Raw genomic sequence first — 21,919 nt, 5'->3', positions numbered from 1 at the left:
CACAAGGACTAGAGATCATCCTTGAGGTCTTTTGTGGGGGGATTTAGGCAAGAAATCAGCAAAGGGGGTCAAGACATAAACCAGTTAACAGGACCAACTTTAAGATATAAAATGAACAAGGGTTCTATCACAGCAAAGCCAACAGCAGAAATTATCAGGCTAACTAATGACCAAGGGGTCCTTTAATTTCCTCTGCTAATAGGCTGCTCCAAGAGTATGGAACAGAACCAAGACAACTGGTGAGAAAGATGGATTTAAAGTGCTGATGCACAATAAATACATGATAAATGAAATTATTAGTTATTGTGGGTGAAAGGACTAACTGAGAGAAAGTGGTCCTGAAGGGAACCTGAAATCTAGACCTAGGCACACAGAGAAACATGCGTGGTGGGCAGAAGTCCAAGCAGGTAGGGCAGGCTCCAGAGCTCAAAGCTATCCAGTGGCAGGTCCCCATGGGCTGGAGTACCAGGTCAGGACTCTAGTCTTCTATAGAGGGGAGAGAGAATATTCATAAGAACAAAACCATAGCTGCACAAACAGGAACAATGGCATGGGTAGTGCATTGATTTCTCTTCAATATGGGTAACATTGACCCCCAGAGCAAGATTGAAGAGAGAGGCAGGATAAGAAGCTAGGGCTTATCCAACCATCACCACTTAGTTGTGGGTGTAAGGGATGCTGGTAACCAAAGCTAGGCTTGCTCTCCTATCTTCCCTGCTCTGAGATACAGGGAGAACATCTGGGTATATATATACGCATTCCCAACCCAAATGCAGGTGAATAGGAATTAGACAAGTTGCAGCTTGCTTGTGCTTTTTTGTAGTACTGTGACTTGTATTATTGTTTGTCTTGTTGACTTGGGGGTCTATGTTACCAACTGAGACTCACACAGAGTTAGGGTAACATCTGTTTCCAGAATAGTGACAATATGTGTCATATCTCTTTTGTATTTTTCATGTAATTTTCCCTTTGATTCTACTATGGAGAGATTGAGCAAGACTTGGTGTACGTGTACAGACAGAATTCTTGTTTTTTACTCCAAAAAGCCAGAGAGCAATGGCACGTTGAGCTGGGGCCATTCCCAGGATTCCTGTTCAGACTTACTCAGCACGCTCTCTGGAGTATACAAGTTAAGGTCAAGGTTCTACACTGGTTGCTTAATTATTTGGCAAGGAACCCTGCCAATAAATATCAAGCACAGACTAAGCACATTGCTGAGGACACTGGCCAGCCCTTCTGGGATTCTCTGGGGTGGGAAAGGTTTCTAGTCTTGCCTCATGGATGAGAGGTAGAGAGATGAGTAGTTGCTGAGCTGAAACCCTATCTGGAGAAAGAAAGGCCTTTGTCTCCCATTCTTCTTGTTGTCTTCACTTATAGGATAGCTGTCCCTTGATGGATTCAAGCCTGTGGCTGTGGTATTCATATCACTAACCCAAATTCTCTAATGATTGTCATGGTAGTTCATGCCTTCTCTGTGGTATCGTGGTGAATGTCTGGGCTTTGGGAGCAGAAAGACCTGGCTCACCATCTCAGCTTCACTACTTCACAACTATATGACCGTAGGTAAGTCATGTACCCTCTCCTCAGTATCCCCGTCTATGAAATTGGGGTGGGGGAATTTATACAGAAGTTGGGTAAACAAAGCAGTATGCATAGCACACAGTTAGGTGGTCGCCATGTGTGTTCTTGGAGCCTATCTAGCTCCCAGACTCTACTTCTAGAGTGCATGTTCTGATATGAATAGTCTCCTACGTCTCACAGAGCTACTGGTCTTTCTCCCAGGAGTCCTATAAACTAGCTAATCCCTCGACATGGGAAAAAAGCCAGGCATACTCTGTGCCACTTCTGTAGGTCCTGCTGTCAAAGTTCTGAGAGCCATCTGAGGCAGGTTGGGGGACTCTGAGGCCCAGTTTTAAGGCTTCTACAGAGAACTGTGGGTCCAAGGACCCATCTTTAGGTGTTGTGGCAGGGTGGTCTGCGGCCCAGTTCCTATGGGTGCTGAGTTTATTGATCAGAGGCAGCCACTACATAATACCCACAACCATGATTCTTATTGAGGAGCCACTGTGCCACCTCACCTGCAGGTGTTGTAAAGTACCAAAAGCTACAGAATCAATATTAATGTTTTAAGAGGCTTAAAGAACATTTTATTAATTTGGGTTAAGGTGTGCAGAGAAATTGTGAGAAATAGTCACTGTATTGTGTGATTGGCATAACCAGGATGGCCCTTGGCATTGTATTGTAAATGCAAAGGGGAGGAAAACATGGATTCCCAGACATTTCACCACACCTGTGGGGAAAGGGGTGAATGGCTAGCCAGGTGCAGGGAGAGAAAAGCCAAAATAAACCTTTTCTTATAGTAATGAGCCATTTGCGGGCATTTGTCCCCACGAAACTACCTCTCCTATGTAAATGCATATGGTTAATACGTGTGACTCTGGACAGAGAGATGGCGGATAAACACTAGAAAATATAGGAATGCCTTTTAATATGTAAAGAGACATCTTTCTACCATTGTGTTGACTTGTAAATTTTGTTTTCTCCAAAGTGATGTATGGCTTGCAAATTGAACATGGTCCTATCATGTTAAGGACATATGACTATAACCAATAGTGGTAAAGGGCTCCTAATTACAATTTTTGCTTCTGTACTTCCCATTTACAATACTATAAAAACCAAGTAGAACAAAGGGCTGGCGCGCTCTCCCTCAGATTTCTGTTGGAGTTGCTGCCGCTTGGCCAAGTTAAGACAATAAAGCTTTGATGTGTAATCGATGGACTTCATTCATGTCTTCCATGTTTTGGGTCCCTCCGGATTAGGCATAACACTTATAGGGTGCTTTCACTTTTGTTTTTTCATTTAAACATCATCATAACAGAGGCTGAATGAAAGCTGCATTATTCCCACTTTATAGATGGGAACCCTGAAGCCCACAGCAATCACCTACTAGCCCTCAGCTACACAGCTTTTAAGTAGAGGTTTTAAGATATCTAGTCTAGGCCTTGCTCAATGCCAACCTACGTCTTCACTGCCGGAGGAAGGCTCTCTGTTAGCACCATATTTAGGTCAGTTATTTATCATTTGACCTACAAACATTTATTGCTTACTGTTTAATAAGAGTTCTTATTTAAGAACTGATACTCAGGCCCTTTCTAGCTAAGATCTCATTAACTTTTTACAATCTTCTGAGGCAAGTCATCTTTTCCCTTTGCAGCACTTACCACTGGTTTTATGTATACATATATTTGTGATTATTTTCTGTTTTTCTTTCCAATTACACGAGAGATTCCATTAGGGCAGGTGGCATATGTTTACTTTATTGGTTTTAAATGTAGCAGATACTCAACAATAACTACTTGTTGAATGAATAAAAGTCATGTTATCCTTTCTTTCAGATGACAAAACTGTACCCAAAGGTTATTTGCCCAAGTTCTCCTTCAGAAGTAACTGAAACTTTCTAAGATTAGCCTCATTCTACCAGGGTCCCTCTCAAAGGGATTTTAGAGCTTAGCAATCATGGTGTCAGTGACCCTGGTCAAACCTAGTCAGTCAAAAACATCAAGAATAAGCTGGTTACTGCCAGTCCATAAATAACAATGTTGTGACTCTATTATGTACTATCTACCATTTATCGTAATTATGTTATTGGTGTAATTATATTTGTATAGGGCATCACAGTATCCAGAACATTTTGACCTTCAACATCCCAAGGGAACAGAGGGAAAGATATTTTACTGGGAACTGAGACCTGAGAATTACCCAAGATGATGTAACTGAGAAGTGGAACCAAGACACAACTCCAGATGGAATTTCAGTGTAAGAAGAAATTTTAAAGTTCTTAAACATGGAAAGCATATGAAATGGGTAAAGAATTTGGAAATGTGAATTCAAATCTATACACTCATATACAACCAGTTCAAGATCAAATGGTGGCCCTGGCTCAGTCATAGAGCGTCAGCCCAGTGTATAGATGTCCTGGGTTTGAGTTCTGATCGGGCACACAGGGGAAGCGGTCATCTGCTTCTAGAGCCCTCCCCCTCCTCCTTCTCGCTTTCCCTTCTTCTCTTCCTGCAGCCATGGCTTCACTGGTTTGAGTGCAATGGCCCCTGGCATTGAGGATGGCTCTGAGAAGCTTCCGCTTCAGGTGCTAAAAAACAAAGCTCATTTGCGAGCATTGCCCAGATGGGCAGAGGCCTAGATGGGATTTGCCTGATGGATCCTGATCTGGGTGTATGCGGGAGTCTGTCTCTATTTCCCCTCCTCTCACTTGGAAAAAGAAGGGAAAAAAAGATCAAATGGTAAGTTTAAAGGCAGAGATTCTTTAAGTACTTATTCACTCAAAAAACTGGAAGCATGAAGAGAAATTATAGAAAACGTAGCATCTTTTGATTCAGTTTAGTATGATGACTTCTAAAAAGATGAGGTGGAGAGAGGGCACTGCCCACATTAGATCTGCCTTTAGGGCAGCATGGATGCTGGGGGCTGGCCCAGCTGCCCACTGAGGCTCAAGCGGATTGTTTGAATGGTCTTCCCAAACTCCTAGCATGTTTCTCGTAGAGTCAGCACAGGAGCCCAGAATATAAGAGCCTCCCCAATTGCTAGGCAGAGTATCAATGTCTGAGCAGGCCAGAAGCAGCAAGGCCACAGGCAAAGGTAAAGAGATCTCCAGTTTCCAGAGAGAAGTGCAAGAAAAAAGCACAACCTCAATCCTTAGGGATTTGAATGATTACTCTCTAGAAAGACAGAAAGCAGGTACTAGTAGAATGAGGAGGGCTGACCACCAATAGAAGAGGTACTCTTGCATGGAATGTAACATATTTAATGCATCCAATCACCATAATAAAGGAATAGGGTAGTCAGAACCACATCAATTTTTACAGATGATGAAACTGAAGCTCAAGACCACACAGCTAATAAGCAGTGGAACCACAACTTGAATCCACAGCTGTCCTCTTCCATCCTTTAGTCACATAGAGGAGAAAGTACAGCTCAAGGGGTGTAAGAACAGAAGTTGGTCTGCCTCCTGAGTCTAGACTAGAGGCATGTGTCTCTAGATACCAGGCTCTGTGAGAGAGGTAGTAATGCTGGGGATGATGATGGTTGAAATACCCGATATAATGGGGCACCTCCAGTGACTGTGGATTTGGAAAATGCAGCGTGCTGAATTGGATGCAGGTTGGCAGACAATGGGGAGCAGCGGAAAGCAGAATCAATAGAAATGAAGCTGGGGTCAACAAAACATGAAAATGTTCTAGGCTCTTTTAATAAGAAAAAAATGAAAATGTGGCCCTTTTAATAAGAGGTGTGCTTTCTGAACACCTGTCATCCTGGGCTGTGATAATACATCATAATTTGATTTACAAAGGAAGATACCACTTCTATGTGTACATAACTACTCTATAGCATTTATGTGAGGGTGTCCTTGATATTTGAAAATGCCTATTCACTGAGAAGAGCCTAAGACTTTCCACTTATTTTTCACTACATTTGCACTGTTTGCTTTTCTTCTCTTCCTCTCCATTTCCTGAATTTTGCTGCATTTGAGTGGCTTTACCTTCCTACTAGGTAAGAAAAGGAGTGCCTGAGACCGAAATGTCCATTTGCTCAATGAAAGTCAAGTGCCTCTGACACACACCAAAATTGAATTGTTGCTGCAAACAGCCATGATTGTAAACAAAAGCTAAAATAATAGCATTTATTTAAGTTTTGTCTTTGTCTCTTAGATAAGAATATTTCAAAGGTAGTGACCCACTTTGCATTAGAATCTACAATACACAAGGGAATATGAATATGCATGCATGTGTATAAATAAGACAGAGGTTACATGAAAATAAAACCTGGCTGTCTTATAGGTAATGCATGCATTCTTCAATTTGATTCTAGTTCATCTACAAAACAACAAAAAGTGGAATGACCCACCAGGTTGACTTTATGATTCACTATTGAGCTGAAAGATATAATTTGACTATCACAATCCAGACCCAGAATATGAGGACAAATTCACAGTGTTACAGAAACACTGGACAAGAGAGAAGTCAAGCGCCAGCAACTGCATATGCTCTCTCTCCTTCATTGTCAATTCCAGAGAAAGCTGAAAGGAAAAGGGAGGGAGGGCTGCATGGAGGTGATCACAGACTGAAGGAGCCAGTGAATAAGGAGAATGCCCTTAGAAATGTATTTCTCCTGGCTAGCGGTCCACCAAAATAATGTAACTCAAAAATCCCTCTAATCATTTTTGATGACCATCTTATTTACAAGGAAGGTTTTGTGAGAAAACTGATTTTATCCAAACCTGAATGAGTATGAATTCTGTGTGTGTGTGTGTGTGTGTGTGGTGTGTAAAACAGGCCAAGGGTTACTAGCTGTTACATTTGCAGAACTCCAGTCATTAGGCTGACCCAGGGCAGGAGAGTGTTTCAGGGAGCACAAACCGAATTGTAATGGAGTGTTCAGCCACGCAGAGGCCAGTGAGCTATATTTTGTATGTTTCCCTGCATTTACTTTCAAGAAAATATTCCAATTCAAATCCCTACTCCTCTTCCCCCTCCTCAAGGAGCTTCTCTCCAGAGTCCAGTTCAGAAGCAACACTAATCCTCACTTTCCTGGCAGGCCATTCAGAGGCTTCAGGTATCCAGCTCAGTGCTCACAAAGAAAATGCAGACATAAACATGACCACAGCACTACCCATTCTTTCCTCCAAGATGTACAATTCCAAGCCCTTATCCTACAAACACACAATTTCTCCAGTCACAGCCACACGTCTGCCTCTATAATTATTGTCTCTTATCAAGCACTCCTTTAGCGGGGGGACAAAAAAGCATGTGTGAGGGAGTACACTCCCCTCTCAGTAGTGGGCTGCTCAGCTGGGAGAGGGAGGGTTTACCATTGAAAGTCGGATGCTCTGTTTCCCTGTCGTCACAGACCCACTCATTACTAACCAGTGTCAGAATGAGCCACAACTTGAGCATCAGCCCAAATGCCTCTAGTTAGTGAGCACCATCACCATCAAACATTTGCTGAAATAGGTTACCTGGGGAAGAAAATGAAATTGCTTTTGGGCATTCTTTCATAAAGGCTTAAAGGTGGGTTTTCACCTATTTAGTATTGGAGAAGTGTGAAGCAAAATTGGTAAAAACAGTGTTTTCAAGGTCTCTTCCTTTAGGCAGTGGTCGGAAAATGACATGAACGTTATAATTGTGTTAGCACATTCTGTGTTTTGGCACATGCTGGGATTCTTTGGACAACAACAAAAAACATGTTCTGTGTTTCCATCCCTATTCCAAGAGTGTTCACAGCCAAATTCTGACTTTGGATCTTGAGCTGCTGGTAGGAAGATATGAGCACAATCCCTCCTAACACTAGGGATTTAGGGTGTGCTGCCACCACTGAATCTACTCACAAACAAATAAACAAGATACAAGTTCAGATGAAAACCATGCTTTCCTGTTTTAACCAATGTAACTTTCCTTTAACTGGTCTAGAATGTCATCAAAGAAGAAGAGGTAGAATCTTCTAGCAAATGGTGAAGTCCACAATCTTCCTTCTCATTCATTCATTCATTCATTCATTTATTTATTTATTTTTGCTGGATGGATAACGGTATAAACAGCCAGGACATCATCACTGTAAGGAGTACAATTCAAGTGTGAATTGATATGCATAAAGAAACATTTGCAATTCTGGCCAAGATTCCCAGAATGCCCTGGGAAACAGGCATGGCACCCTAGAATTTCTACAAAGAGTCTGAGTGACAATCTGTTTAAAAGGAGATACAGTGGATTTTCACAGTTTTTTTTCTTTCTTCTCTTGAGAGAGACAAGAAAGGAGAGAGACGAGAAGCATCAAGTTACACTTGTGTCACTTTAGTTGTTCACTGGTTGCTTCTCATATGTACCTTAACGGGGGGGGGGGGGGGCTCCAGCTGAGTCAGTGGCCCCTTGCTCAAGCTGGCAACCTTGGGCTTAAGCCAGTGACCTTGGGAACATGTTGATGATCCTGTGCTCAAGCTGGTGACCTTGTGCTCAAGCTGGCAAATCCGTGCCCAAGCCGGAAGAGCCCATTCCCAAACCAGCAACCTTGGGGTTTTGAATCTGGGACCTCAGCACATCTCAGGGCAACACTCCATCCACTATGCCACCACCAATAAGGCCAGTTATTTTCTTAACCAGGAGTAAGAAACATTTTTATATACCTAATTAGTACACATACAAACTCAAGTTGTACAAATGAAAAAAAATTTTATGAAACAATACTGACTCAACTATGTTGCCCTATATTCAGACATTTTCTATTGATTCTATTACAATAAAAGTAAATGAGCCCCTGGCCGGTTGGCTCAGTGGTAGAGCGTCGACCTGGCATGCAGGAGGCCCGAGTTCGATTCCTGGCCAGGGCACACAGGAGAAGCGCCCATCTGCTTCTCCACCCCTCCCCCTCTCCTTCCTCTCTGTCTCTCTCTTCCCCTCCCGCAGCCGAGGCTCCATTGGAGCAAAGATGGCCCGGGCGCTGGGGATGGCTCTGTGGCCTCTGCCTCAGGCGCTAGAATGGCTTTGGATGCAGCAGAGCGATGCCCCAGAGGGGCAGAACATCGCCCCCTGGTGGGCATGCCGGGTGGATCCCGGTGGGGCGCATGCGGGAGTCTGTCTGACTGCCTCCCCGTTTCCAGCTTTGGAAAAATGAAAAAAAAAAAAAAAGTAAATGAGTTAGTGAACCACTATATTGATATTGTGACCTCATTATAGTGGACAACCTGAAAACACACAGAGACACACAACTGTACAAAAGGCTTTGTCTTAAAGCTGTGCTCTATCCAGTTACACCGCTTACATATTTGGGACGGCTTGCGAAGCTTGGAGATTAGTGGAGATTTAATTTGAGAGTAATATGGGAAACAAAAAAATTTTTAAATCAGTACTTTTTTAGAGAAGGGCCCCTCTTTCTCTCACCATTTTTTTCAGAAAAAGGGAAGCTGGAAAGTCAGGACCCCTGAGGAAAGTGAAGATGGCACACAGAAAGTTACAAGAATACCAAAAGCAAGAGCAAAAATGGCTTGAGTATCTCAAAATAAAGCACTAGGTTTAAATTTCTCCACAAAAACTCTTGAAATGGAAAATATGTTTATATCACAAATGGCTTAAAATATGACCCAAAGCCAAATTATAGTTGTATTATTCTTTCTTCATAAAATGATGGTTACTTTATGATTAAAAGACATAACTAAGAGAATAAAATGGATGTGTTTTTTTTCCCTATTATTATCTTGGTATTGTACCAAGATTATTTAACTAATTCCAGGTTTTCTTAATCATTTCAGGCTAAAATGTCTATGTTTACCACAAGCATATCTTCAAGTTTTAAAAGATAATTACAGTATATCAAAATCTTACAGTGTTCACAATCTTAATCTGTACACAGCTTAGTATAGAAAGGTTACATTTAAATAGGTGTCTTTTAATTTTGTGTGTTTATTCAGAAACACAACTTTATGGAGTTTTGGAAGACCAAAGTCAAAGTATGACCTTTGAAAATAAAACTCAATTTTAGCAACAGGAATTGAAATCAGCAAATATGTACGGAAACTTTATAAGAAAGTACAGCCTGGGCAAGTCAAGACTTTTAGTTAGAACAGAAAACACAACTTACAGCACATACCTCGTATGCACTTGCTCGGTTTCTCCGAGCCGTTGATTCACATTTACCACAGAAACATCAAATAGTAGACATTGATGAAAGTGATGGATGATGGTAGAAATTATGTGAGTCTAGGAATCATGCTTTATCAATAGCTTTTATTTAAAGTTTTCTATTGGAAAAATTATTTATCAAATGTTCTATAATTGGTTGAGTAAGCAGAGCTTTTGACACAAAGTTAGCAAATTCAACTTCATTTCATAATGGATTATCATTAGCAAAGCATAGTTTATATGACTAGTTAATGAAGTAGAACAAGTATAATATCTTAGGTTGAATAAAATTCAATATTTTTCATTCATTAAATCATAATCCCACATCATGAATGTGTGTTATCATTTCCCCTTCTATTAACCCCCATTTCTTATTTTTCTTCCCCATCCTCCACACCCACCCCAACACACTCTGAATTCCAAAAAGAAAGTACAGCATCGCCAAGCTGGAAAGGATGTCATGTCACATCACATCAGTACAAGAATCAAAACCAGTGTTCCCTAAGCCCCAGAACAGTGTTGTATCGCTACCACGCTGCCTTCTGCAGCATGTATATATAGAATGCAACCCACCAATACAGATTCACACTCAGTGTAGGCTGCACTTGATTTATACAGATGTGAGATTCAATAGTGTCTACTGACAAAATGGAGATTTGTGAAGAAAAACACATTTCAACATCAAATAGAAAATAGTTTTCCCTTACTTGCCATTCAGAGGCCATTGACAAGATAATGTTAAATAGAGTTGACTCTTGAACAACATGGGTTTGAACTGTGCAGGTCAATTTATATGTGGATATTTTTCCCCAATAAATATAGAGTTGGCACTCTGTATTCCCAGGTTTCTCATCCATGGATTCAACCAACCACAGACCAATATTTTCCACCCATGGTTCGGAATATGCACTTGTGGAGGGCCAATTATATGCATTGTTCTATGCCTTTTATATAAGGACTGAAGGATCTGTGGATTTTGGTACCCATGGGTTCCCTAGAACCAACCTCTTGCAGATACTGAGGGATGACTGGGTTTGGGGAGAGTCCAAAGTTACACATGGATTTTAGACCACTCAGGAGTCAGTTCCCCTAACCCCCATGTAGTTTACAGGTCAACTGTATACCTATATATTATAGATGCCAGATATGTCTGACACAAATTTTAAGTGAAGGGAAAATATTATTGCCCAGTCAAATGACATTCTACAATCTTAAGAAATGAGTCTTGAACTTGGAGTCCACTCCAGGGTTGGTCACACAGTTCCCAAACTGTGCTAGTGAAGAATCCTGGAAGGTGTTCCAGACCCTTATGGAGCATGTGATAGGAGGAAAGATGGGATACAGTCAGAAATGGGGTGTGCTAGGCCCCAAATCCCTCTGGGTCCAGAACAAGAAACACCGTTAAGGATGTGGTTCTCTTAGTGAACTTGGAACTGGGAACCAATACTCTGAGAGACCTGAGAGGGTACAGGAGGACTTTCTTCAATCCTACATCCTTCCTACCATAATGAAACTAATTCTTCATCCTTTCTCATAACACTATCTTTAAAGGCTGCCCCTCTCTGCCTTCCCTTCTGAGAAGTTCTGGTGTGGGTCAGACACACCTCCTAGAGTTTCCACAGCAGCAGACAGCACTCTGTCATAAAACCTGTCCCTTTGCTCTGTGAGTGTCTACCACCAGTCTGCCTCCCTGACTGTGAGTCCTTGTGGGCAACAGTGCAGTCTAATTCATTTACATCTCCCCGGCACCAAACACTGCGTCTGGCAGGTAGTAGACAGTTGCTGAATGCACTAACATGTATGATGATGTAACTATTACTCCTTCACCTTCAAAAAGCACACCTGTATTTAATGCAATCATGGCACTCACAGAAAATTAGAAAACAGTAATATTTCTTAAACAAAATAAGAACAAAGGAATCAAGGCAAAGTCTTTTTAATGAAAGCAAAGGTTCAATTACTGACACATATTCAAATCAAGCAAAATATTGATATATTCATCTTCACTGGAATGACAACTTATCGCTATATGCCTGCTCATCCAGCTGCAAAACAAAGTATGCTTTAGAGTTAGTTGTATCTCTTTAATTTGCTAACCCAAACTAAGTCATGTTTGCCCACATGAATTTGCTGGCAACCTTATAAACCCACCTTGTAATAGTCTGTACTTATATCTTCATACCCTGCTGTGCTGATTTCTCTGGCCATATTTGCTTGGTGATCTAGACATTTAGAAACAGGAGTCTAAAGTCTGGTGATTTACTCAGCACTCAGCTTCAGGAAGACAATGTACCTCTTCAAATATTAAATTATTTGACAAAGACAAAATGAAGTAGGATGGCATTATATGCATGCATTTTCTAATGAAATTTGTTGTTTGAGATTACTGCTGCTTGTCCATTTCAGTGTGCCTGCTTATGAAATGAGCCTAAGGACTCTGACAGATATAATACCTAATACTAGTTTGGGAAAGTAATGAAAGCCAACTTCAAAGGTCAAGGGAGCATTTTGATGGAACACCAGGGATTTAGTTATGGTAAATAAATATTTATTGACTACTTGGAGTGAACAATGAATGCACTGTGACTGCGTTCTGTATAAGAATATATGTGAAACCTTTGTCTCTGCTTTTAGACTTATTATTTTATCTTTAATTATGATACCTCTTGATTAGGGGAACCAACTCTAACACATATCTAGCTCTCCAATCAGAAAACTAGGCTTTCTGAAGTGGTCACAGATTTTAATATCAAATGCCATAAAGTAAATAATAACCAGCACTCACTTTTTAAACATGCATCTTCAAATTCATAATGAGGTTCATAAGAGGCCATGAATAATTTACTTATGATGCAAAGACAGTGGAAAATAAATCTGTTTGTTCAAAAATCTTAAGTAGATTTTTTGGTGTTGTGGTTTATATTCCTGGATGAATACCTACCATTACAATAAAACTAATTTTGAAGAAATCAGAGCATATTAAGAATTCAAAAACACACAAAAGCAGTTTTCTAGCATATCTGACTTACAAGGGATCCATTCCTGCCTTCTTAGTCTTATAATGATGCTCTAATGATTCTAGGAATCTCTGCAGAAAGCTCATTTTCACTAATAGTATCTAATAGAAGTCACTCCCTACTCATCATGTTCTTTATTTCAAGGCTTTTAAGATCAACTGCATGAGAATAGATTACATTACTGGATGCATCCCAGTTTCTAAAACACATCAATTTCCAAATGGTTATCGCCAAGGCCATGTAGAAGAGCTGAAAAAGAAATCGAAAGGGAGCAGTTGTTCTAACCAGTTGGAGGTGACAATTTATCAAGAACCGTTAATCTGCTGCCACAAGAAGTGCCTCCAGCACATTCACTTTCCATCCTGGTGAGAAAGTAATTCCTAATTATGGTTTACAGTGGTTTTCTCACCTTCAGTAAAACAGAAGTTTGAAGAAATATGTGCATTTTTTAAAGCAGCCATCCAGTCTGCTGGTAAGACACAACTATGCACAACTGTGCCTACGCAATTGGGGGCATTCATGTAAATGACTGAATTATTATTTCTAACTAAAATGAATACAACTTACTCTAGTTTATGAGAGAAGGGAAATAAAATAATTCACTTAGTTAATATCCAAGTTAGATGACATATTCTTAGTGTGTGAAATGGGATTCAGTTAGTTTCTATGTATTGACTTAGCATTCTGTTATGATTAACCACAACTGGGAACAAGCACTTGAAGCAAAAATGACCTTGACATTCTCCTGAAAACCTCAGTTTTGCCACTTATTAACTATGTGTGACCTTGGAAAAGTTACTTAACTTTAGTTACCTGACTCTCAGTTTCCATATCTTTTAAATAGATCTAATAATAATACTACCTTTTGGGATTCACACACACACACACACACACACACACACAATGTAGTACATGTTAATTAGTCAATAAACATGATCTTACCTTGCTCCTGGGATCAGCATAATTATGCTTTCTAACCGAAGAACAAACCCAGGACTAAAATATGTAGGTCTGAATAGTTAAGTGCCCCAATAGGAGAATTTTTTTAATCTAAATATGTGTTACTCACCCCTTCCATTTATCCCCTCTGCATCCCTCCATGTCTAATTCTACTTTGAGGATTAATTACCTACTACTAAGCATTGCTTTCTTCTTAAAGTGGGCCCTAACAATGCAAATGCTCTGGGAAAGAATAATTAAACCCATTATCACTTTGTGAGAATGAGTTTGTATAATATTTTCCTAGACAGAATATCCGACACTCTAACTCTTGGTATGTGGGAGTGGATAAGAGGGTTGCGAAGGAAGGGCGAAGGGGCATGGGATATATTTCACAATTTTGCTTGAGTAAGCTTTGTGAGCTAATCATTTATTAGGCACTAAAAACCTTTCAGAAGGAAAAAAAGTGGTATTAGTAGTTGCCTCTACAGAAGGGCACTGGGTAGTCAGGTACAAGAGCAGAATAAGGAGGGCGAGATACACTTTCAATGCACAGCCTCACTTTTTGGATGTCGTGCTTCAGGCTGGTACGATCAATCCCAATTTTAGTTAAAAGATAACCCAATCCTCACATCCTGTCACTTACCTTACTTCAGCATTTACATATTTGTTTACAGGACTTCAACATTTAGAAGTTGACTTTTTTTCCTCTAAAATGTTGAATTCATTTAAAATATGATTGCCTTATCAAGGCAAATGTGTTTGTTTCCAAGTACTAAACATACTAAAATATTCATATTTCTGAATATACAGTTATTAGACAATGAACACTTGCTGACTTTCTGTATAGATAGTTTCTTCACTAAGATTTAAGCTTCCTGCAGACAGGGCCTGTGTTTCATTAAGCACGAGAGGCCTCACTGGGGCAAGCACAGAGCTTTTACAGGAGGATTACTTTCTTGAGTTCTGTTCACAGTCCTCTCTTCCAAGGAAGACAAGTCATTAAATATAACATGTTTTGATTAAGAAGGGACTTTTCAGGAATTTTATAAAAACAAACAAAAACAACAACAAGAGTCAGAGACAGGGAAAGGGAGAGAAAATCCTATACTTGTAATGAAACTTTTGGGACCCTACTGACTGGGGATGTTTGCAAAGCACCAATAGGTCATAATACGGTGAGCGAAAAAGTAAACCAGAAAAAACTAATAACTATATGATTCCATACATAGGTGGGACATAAAAATGAGACTCAGAGACATGGACAAGAGTGTGGGGGTTACGGGGTGGGGGGAGGAGTGGGAGGGGGTTGGGGGAGGGGAGGGGCACAAAGAAAACCAGTTAGAAGGTGACGGAAGACAATTGGACTTTGGGTGATGGGAATGCAGCATAATCAAATGTTAAAATAACCTAGAGATGTCTTTTCTGAACATATGTACCCTGATTTATCAATGTCACCCCATTAAAATTAATAAAAAATAAAAATAAAATAAAATCATGAACACTTTTGTTCAAAAACATATTTGTTGCACAACTACTGTGTGCAAGGCTTTGTGGATAAAATGTTGAACAATACAGATATGACCCCTGCCCTAAAAATTTTCATAATAGTGGGAGGATATAGAAAGGTAAACAGTCAATTACCATGTGGTATAATAAGTACCACAAAAGGGAGAACAGAGGGTTATAGTTGCCCATAAAAGGAGAGCAAATCCTATCTTTGGGAAAGTGATGTCTAATATTACAGTGGTTGGGACTAGAGCTTTTAGAGTCCTGCAAACCTGATTCAAATCCTGGTTTCAATCTATAACCTTGGCCAATTTATTAAATCTCTTTAACCCTCAGTTTCATCAACTTTAAAATAGGGATACTGCTACATTGAGCTTAAAGGGTTGATGTGAGCATTCATTGAAATACATGTCATAAATCTGGCAGGATGTCTGGCAAATGGCAAGCATCCAGTAAAGATTAGTTAATAATATTAAAGGTAAAGTAAGCTGAGACCTGAAGCATGAGTACAACCAGGTAAACTGGAGGACAGGAAGAAGGAAGAGAGTCCCAGGCAAAGGAGAAATGCATACCCAGGAAAGCAATACCATGGTGAGCTTGAGGATCCTGGGGTGGGGTCAGAGGAGCAGCTGGAGCTAGAAAGCTTAATGAGTTTGTCAAGTTCATTACAGGCCCTCAAGACTTTTAATCATAGGAGGGACAGGATCACATTTGAGTTCTAGAAAGACCAGCTTGGCCACATTGTGGAGAATGGAATGGACAGTAAGGAGACATGAAGCAAGGGGATCCATGATAATAATTTTAAAATAATATCTTGGCTGTGGAACTTCATGTTTAGGGAGGCTGGTCACATGCACACACATACAAACACACACAAAACAATTCAAGACGGGTCTTAAAGTAATTATTATCAGTTTGTTGGTATAAACTAATTAGTTTTTCATTCATTCGTTTATTCATTCACTCAACAAGCATTTATTAACATCAACTAGGACAGAGACTGGTGCTCTGAGAGATTTCAGAGAGCTAGTTGCTCTGTATGGTTTGCTTTCCAGAAGCACCCCACCCAAAATGACCTGGCTAGAGGTCTGTTACTCTGGTGATCCAGAGCCTGTGCAATCGCAAATGTGTTTTAGGGAGAGACTTCACACCAGCAGGAAACTCAGCTGGGTGGCAGTGCTACACAGCAGATTTCGATAGAACGTAAGGCATGAAAATGACTCCCCTTCACCCTGGGAAGGGGAAATGTCACAAAATTACATCAGTGTAACTTAGACATCTTACTGCTCAAGAAGGAGTAAAATCTTCCATGACCCCCTATCTGAATAATAACCAACATTCATGAAATGTCCTGTTTTATAAATTTCAGGTGGATTTAAATTCATTACAACAACTTTATGAAATGGGTACTATTATGTCCACTTACAGGTGAGAAAACTGAGACAGGAGACACTCCCCCAAAGTAAAAAAATTAGATACAGCCTGATTTTCTGACCCACTACACTATGTGGCCTCTTGAAGTGGACCACCAGGCTGATACAAGAGTAAACTCAGCCTGACCAGGAGGTGGCGCAGTGGATAGAGCGTCGGACTGGGATGCGGAAGACCCAGGTTCGAGACCCCGAGGTTGCCAAGCTTGAGCGCGGACTCATCTGGCTTAAGCAGAAGCCCACCAGCTTGAGCCCAAGGTCGCTGGCTCCAGCAAGGGGTTAGTCGGTCTGCTGAAGGCCCACGGTCAAGGCATATATGAGAAAAGCAGTCAATGAACAACTAAGGTGTTGCAACATGCAATGAAAAACTAATGATTGATGCTTCTCATCTCTCCGTTCCTGTCTGTCTGTCCCTGTCTATCCCTCTCTCTGACTCACTGTCTCTGTAAAAAATAAATAAATAAATAAAAATTTTAAAAAAAGAGTAAACTCAATTTAAAATGTGTGCCTCAGAAATGTGACAGGGAAGAAAGATTACTGCCCACTTTTGTATCAGGAAGCCAACAATTTGGAAGGTTTTATTATAGGTATAAAATGAAATGAATGATTAAATATGTGACAGTCTCTTAATAAGAAACTGGACCACTATGCTACTACACTCACCATTTTGGAAGAGTTTTTGAAATCTACTGTATTTTACTCTTTTAAGTATAAATGATAGCTCTTCTATATGGGTTAGGACACGTTAGAAAGTATTCAAATAGAGTTCCATGCTTATCACGTTAAAATAGAGTGGGTCCATCTCACAGACTCAAAGATGGAGGGGTGTGGCAGAGGTGGTAAATGAGCTAAGAGGATGAGATCTGTTACTCCTTCGGTTTTCTGCTAAGGTAGAGTGAAAAAAAAGCTGATTATCTCATTGGGAAATAAATGGAATATGCTTATTCTCTCAGAACACATGTAAGGTTCTAATGACCAAGTTGGGGAGCACGTGTAGAATAAGCTCTATGAGGCATTTGCAAGATGAATTGAATAAAGATAAAATAGAAAAAAAAAATCCTTAACCCTCCAGATACGAAAGAAACTACCAGCTTTGTGCAATGCCACTTGATGCCAACAGCAACACAGTCTTGAGCCTGGGCTCTCAGAGGGAAACGAGAAGAATCCCAGGCCAGATGGCATTTAAAAATCCAATTTCACTCTGTTTATCTCTTCCTACAAGACTACCTTGTGTTTAAAGCAATCACAGCCATTTTCTCAAGCTGCAGTATTTTAAAGTAGTCCCTATCCCTTGAGAACGCAAAAAGCTCTAATTGTTACAAATTTAAAAATATTGAGAATTTATGGAATATGTGAAACAACCATTTCTAATTAAACACACACAGACTTGCACACACATCGAAAGCTAGGTACAGCTTTTCAACCTACCAATTTCAATCTCACATTTGACCCCAGCTCACCAACAAACCACTCTCCTTTCATTCATGCACTTGCCAGACGCTTTCTGCGGACCACTCTTCACCACTGAAAAGTAACTTGGGACGCCCGAGGTCTGTGGGCACCGGCACCAGGTTAGTTGATCTGGCCCGCTCTATTCCCAGCTCCAGGCAGGACTTGGAGGGTCCGGTGTCACCCACCCGCACCGCCCCCCGGAGTCGTCGCCCAGCCTCCACCCGCCTGCCTGGAGAAGCATCCCTGCCCCCGCTTGCTGAGAAACGCTTTGAGTTGTATTGTCTTTGCTGCTTTGTAATCTTTACAAATAAAAATGCTTGTGAAATGGATTCCCCAGCCCACCCACCTGCCCAGTCCGCACACCACGCTCATTCGGGTCCCCTCTAAGGCACCGAAGCCGCGCCGACAGCAGGGAGGCGTGAACAGTGAGCTTCACTCTCTCTGACTCGCTCACTCACACCCTCGCCCCCCAATGAGAAGTTGTGAACTATCCCGGGGGCCGAGGCCGCGCTGCCCCGGGCAACTCCGGCTCCGGCGGCGGGGGAGGGCCCCGCGTCCCCGGCCGCGCCCCTCGCGTCGCCGGGCCGGCAGTTACCTCCTTCCTCCGGCTCGGCGCCCCGGGTCGAGTGATGAGAGCCGTCTCCTCGCACACCACGGCCACGTCCTCCACGAACACGCAGTCCGGGAGGCTCTCGTCGGCCGGCAGCGTCACCACCTGCAGCCCCAGCTTACTGCCCAGCACGCCCACGTAGAGCTGGTGCTGCCGCTCCGCGCGGGCGAAATCCACCTCGTCGCCCTTGGCGCGCCGGAGCGCGTGCCGGCAGAGGGACTCGGGCAGCGCCCGCACCACGGCGTGGCTGGCCCGGCCGAAGGCGGCGGGGTGGCCGAGCGCAGCCATGGCTCCGAGCGGGGGGCGAGGCGGCGGCCGGCGGGGGGCGGCGGGGGCGGCGGCAGGTCCTTCGGCGGCCGGGGCGCTCCGAGCTGCTAGCGCCCGGCTGCTCCCTTGGCAGCCGATGAATGTGGTGCGGGAGCCCGCTCGCGCCCGGAGCCCTGCCCGCGCGACTGAGCATGCCCAGAGCTCCGGGCACAGCCCGCGCGGCCCGCGCGCCCACCCGGCGCTCCCGGGGCTGCGGCGGCGAGGGGCTGCGGGGGCGGCGAGCGCCGCGCGGGGCGCGGGGCCGGGGGAGGCGACCGTGGGCGCGCTACGCGTGAGAGGGGGCCGCAGGGAGGGGCACCGCGGCGAACAGGCCAAGGAGCCGGACCTGACGTTACCTGTATTCCGCCGCAGGTGCGCGCCTCACATCTCTAGGCGAACTTGGAGAGGGCAGTGATCTTGCCAAAGCAACCGGAGGGCTTCCTGGTGGTCAGGCGGCAAACGGTGGAATCCTTCTCTTGGGGACAAATACTTTGAAACTACTTTGAACTCTCTACTGTTTTCTACTCACTCCCAGCTCGTGGTAACCCCCGTCACCCCTCCCCACCACGTTCTTAGGGTGAGAATCTGTCTTTTCACTTAAGTCCACATTACTTTGAATTTCATTGCAAATGACCCTTTACCCCACTTGAGAATCGAGATTTTTAAAAATTGTATTTCTTCACATCTTTGAGAAAGAAGAGTCCAAGAAACACAAAGAGAAAAAGAGTCATAGAAACTCAACAGTATTTCAAGGACAATCACCTCTCACAAACAGTATGATCCTGGCATGTTTGTCTGTAGGGCCACCGAGGTAGCAAGGCGAAGACCAACTGTGCTTTCCCCACAAAAGGCATGTACTCACCTTGTGCGGTGTCAGACACGAAGCATCACAATTCATTGTTACTTAGTGAGAGCGTTTCCTTCCCCTTCCCTAACCTTCCCCTCACACCTATGCAACTCTAGAATTCCCGTGGTGTCTGCTGAACATTTTTTTTTTTTTTACCATACCCCACAGGGAGTGCCTTTCCCTTCCTCTTTTTTTTTTTTTTTTTTTTTTAATTTTTGGCAGAGACAGAGAGTCAGAGAGAGGGACAGATAGGGACAGACAGAAAGGGAGAGAGATGAGAAGCATCAATTCTTCTTTTCGGCACCTTGTTACTCACTGATTGCTTTATCATATGTGCCTTGACCAGGGGGCTACAGCAGAATGAGTGACCTCTTGCTCAAGCCAGCGACCTTGGGCTCAAGCCAGTGACCTTGGGCTTCAAGCCAGTGACGTTTAAGCTCAAGCTAGCGACCATGGGGTCACGTCTGTGATCCCACGCTCAAGCTGGTGAGCCCGTGCTCAACCGGGATGACCTCGCACTCAAGCCGACAACCTCAGGGTTTCGAACCTGGGTCCTCCTCATCCTAGGTCCAACGCTCTATCCTCTGCGCCACCACCTGGTCAGGCTCCTTTCTTAATGGTACTAATCTTCTATTTACCCCTCTCATATATTGCAGATTAAATAACCCATGCGTTTTGCATTTTGGGGGGTGAGAGGGAGGGATACCACTTCAAAAACCAGGTTGTAACTACAAAATACACTCAGTTAAGCTTTCCTTACACTTTTCAGTACATTTCTAATTTAAAGAGTAATTAGATCATAGAACATTAGATTTGAATGAGACCTCGGAAACCCTCTCATCTCACTTCCCACACAATGTTCTTGAAGTAGAACTAAAGCATCTTTGACAGTTATTGGATTCTTACTTAAACATTTAAAATCTCACTTAGAAAATATATTACACTGTGAAGAGCAATATGGTTAAAAACTTCTTCATTTTGAGCTTATACCGCACTGGTTCGGGTTCTGCCTCCTGCCATTACCTACCAGACTAGTAGTCTTTCACAAGCTAACATTCACATGTCTGAAGACAGGTCTGATATCCTGCCTGATACTCTCCTCCCACCCACCATCCTGACACCTTCCAGGACTTGAGCCTGAGCCACCAAGAAGTAACTAGTGATTTGGGTTCTACGTCCCTTCAATATTCTGGTCATCTTCCCTTTGAAACATACGAGTAATGTTTTTAATTCATGGTATCCAGAAAAGAAACAATTCTTCCTGTATGGCCTGACTCTGCACAGACTACAGCAGAACCTTTGTTCTGGATGCTAGGCTTCTGTTAACACTGACAAATATTGTATTTGCTTTCTTCGTGGTCTGGTGCCAAGGACCAGGTCATAGACTTCTTGCTAGAACTCTGATCCCTGTTTTGGGGAAATAAGGGCCTCTCGGAACAGATGTATCTGAGGACAGTGGAACAGTTGTCCCAGTTGAGCCCAGAGAAGATATAATTTGCTTTCTCTCTCCTCTTTCAGCAGTAAAACTTAAATTTACCCAGATAATGTGGCATTTCTCACCTTCAAAAATTACAGATCTTAAGTGAAGGACAGCTCTGATCCTGACACTGGAGAATAGGACCAAAAGGAAAATAACAAACCTTTCTACTGAAACAAAACTTAAGGGCACCTGGGCTGCCCTATTTGCACCAGCTTATCGTCAGAAGTCACTGCGTGGGATCATCAGACAATGCATTCTGATCAATGCTGCAGGTTGAAGTTGACCTAAGCGCTAAGCTTTTCCAGATTATAATATGGAACATTATTGATTTTTTTTTTACCCAAAATTGAGGCTCTATTCAACTTCATTTGGCCTCTACCTAGCAACCTTAATTCATGCCTGTGCTTGTTAGAGCCTGAATGCTTTGCCTGACACCCACTGCCCTGAGCCTAACTATGAACAGAGTCCTGTATACCAGTGGTCCCCAACCCCAGGCCGTAGACTGGTACCGGTCCGTGGGCCATTTGGTACCGGTCCGCAGAGAAAGAATAAATAACTTACATTATTTTCGTTATATTTATATTTAAGTCTGAACAATGTTTTATTTTTTAAAAATGACCAGATTCTTTCTGTTACATCCATCTAA

The 21,919-nt window shown here is 42.5% G+C and overlaps 1 protein-coding gene across 3 annotated transcripts in view; it reads right to left on the bottom strand.

Moving 5' to 3' along the window:
* Positions 1-19,908, bottom strand: part of DDAH1 (dimethylarginine dimethylaminohydrolase 1) — a 175,031-nt gene extending 155,123 nt beyond the window's left edge. The window contains exon 1 of one of the 3 annotated variants that reach the window (XM_066268770.1): positions 19,809-19,908. In XM_066268770.1, coding sequence (XP_066124867.1) covers positions 19,809-19,844 — 36 coding nt within the window. In that variant the 5' untranslated portion in view covers positions 19,845-19,908. Of the gene's footprint in view, positions 1-18,625; positions 19,102-19,302; positions 19,327-19,808 lie in introns of those variants that run through there. The other 2 variants (XM_066268771.1, XM_066268768.1) reach the window with 2 other exon arrangements.
* Between the last annotated feature and the right edge of the window lie 2,011 nt (positions 19,909-21,919).

This window comes from Saccopteryx bilineata, chromosome 3, assembly GCF_036850765.1.
Source record: "Saccopteryx bilineata isolate mSacBil1 chromosome 3, mSacBil1_pri_phased_curated, whole genome shotgun sequence".
NCBI lineage: Eukaryota > Metazoa > Chordata > Mammalia > Chiroptera > Emballonuridae > Saccopteryx > Saccopteryx bilineata.
The sequence above is the reverse complement of the archived record's forward strand: the minus strand, read 5'-3'. Positions and strand labels throughout refer to the sequence as shown.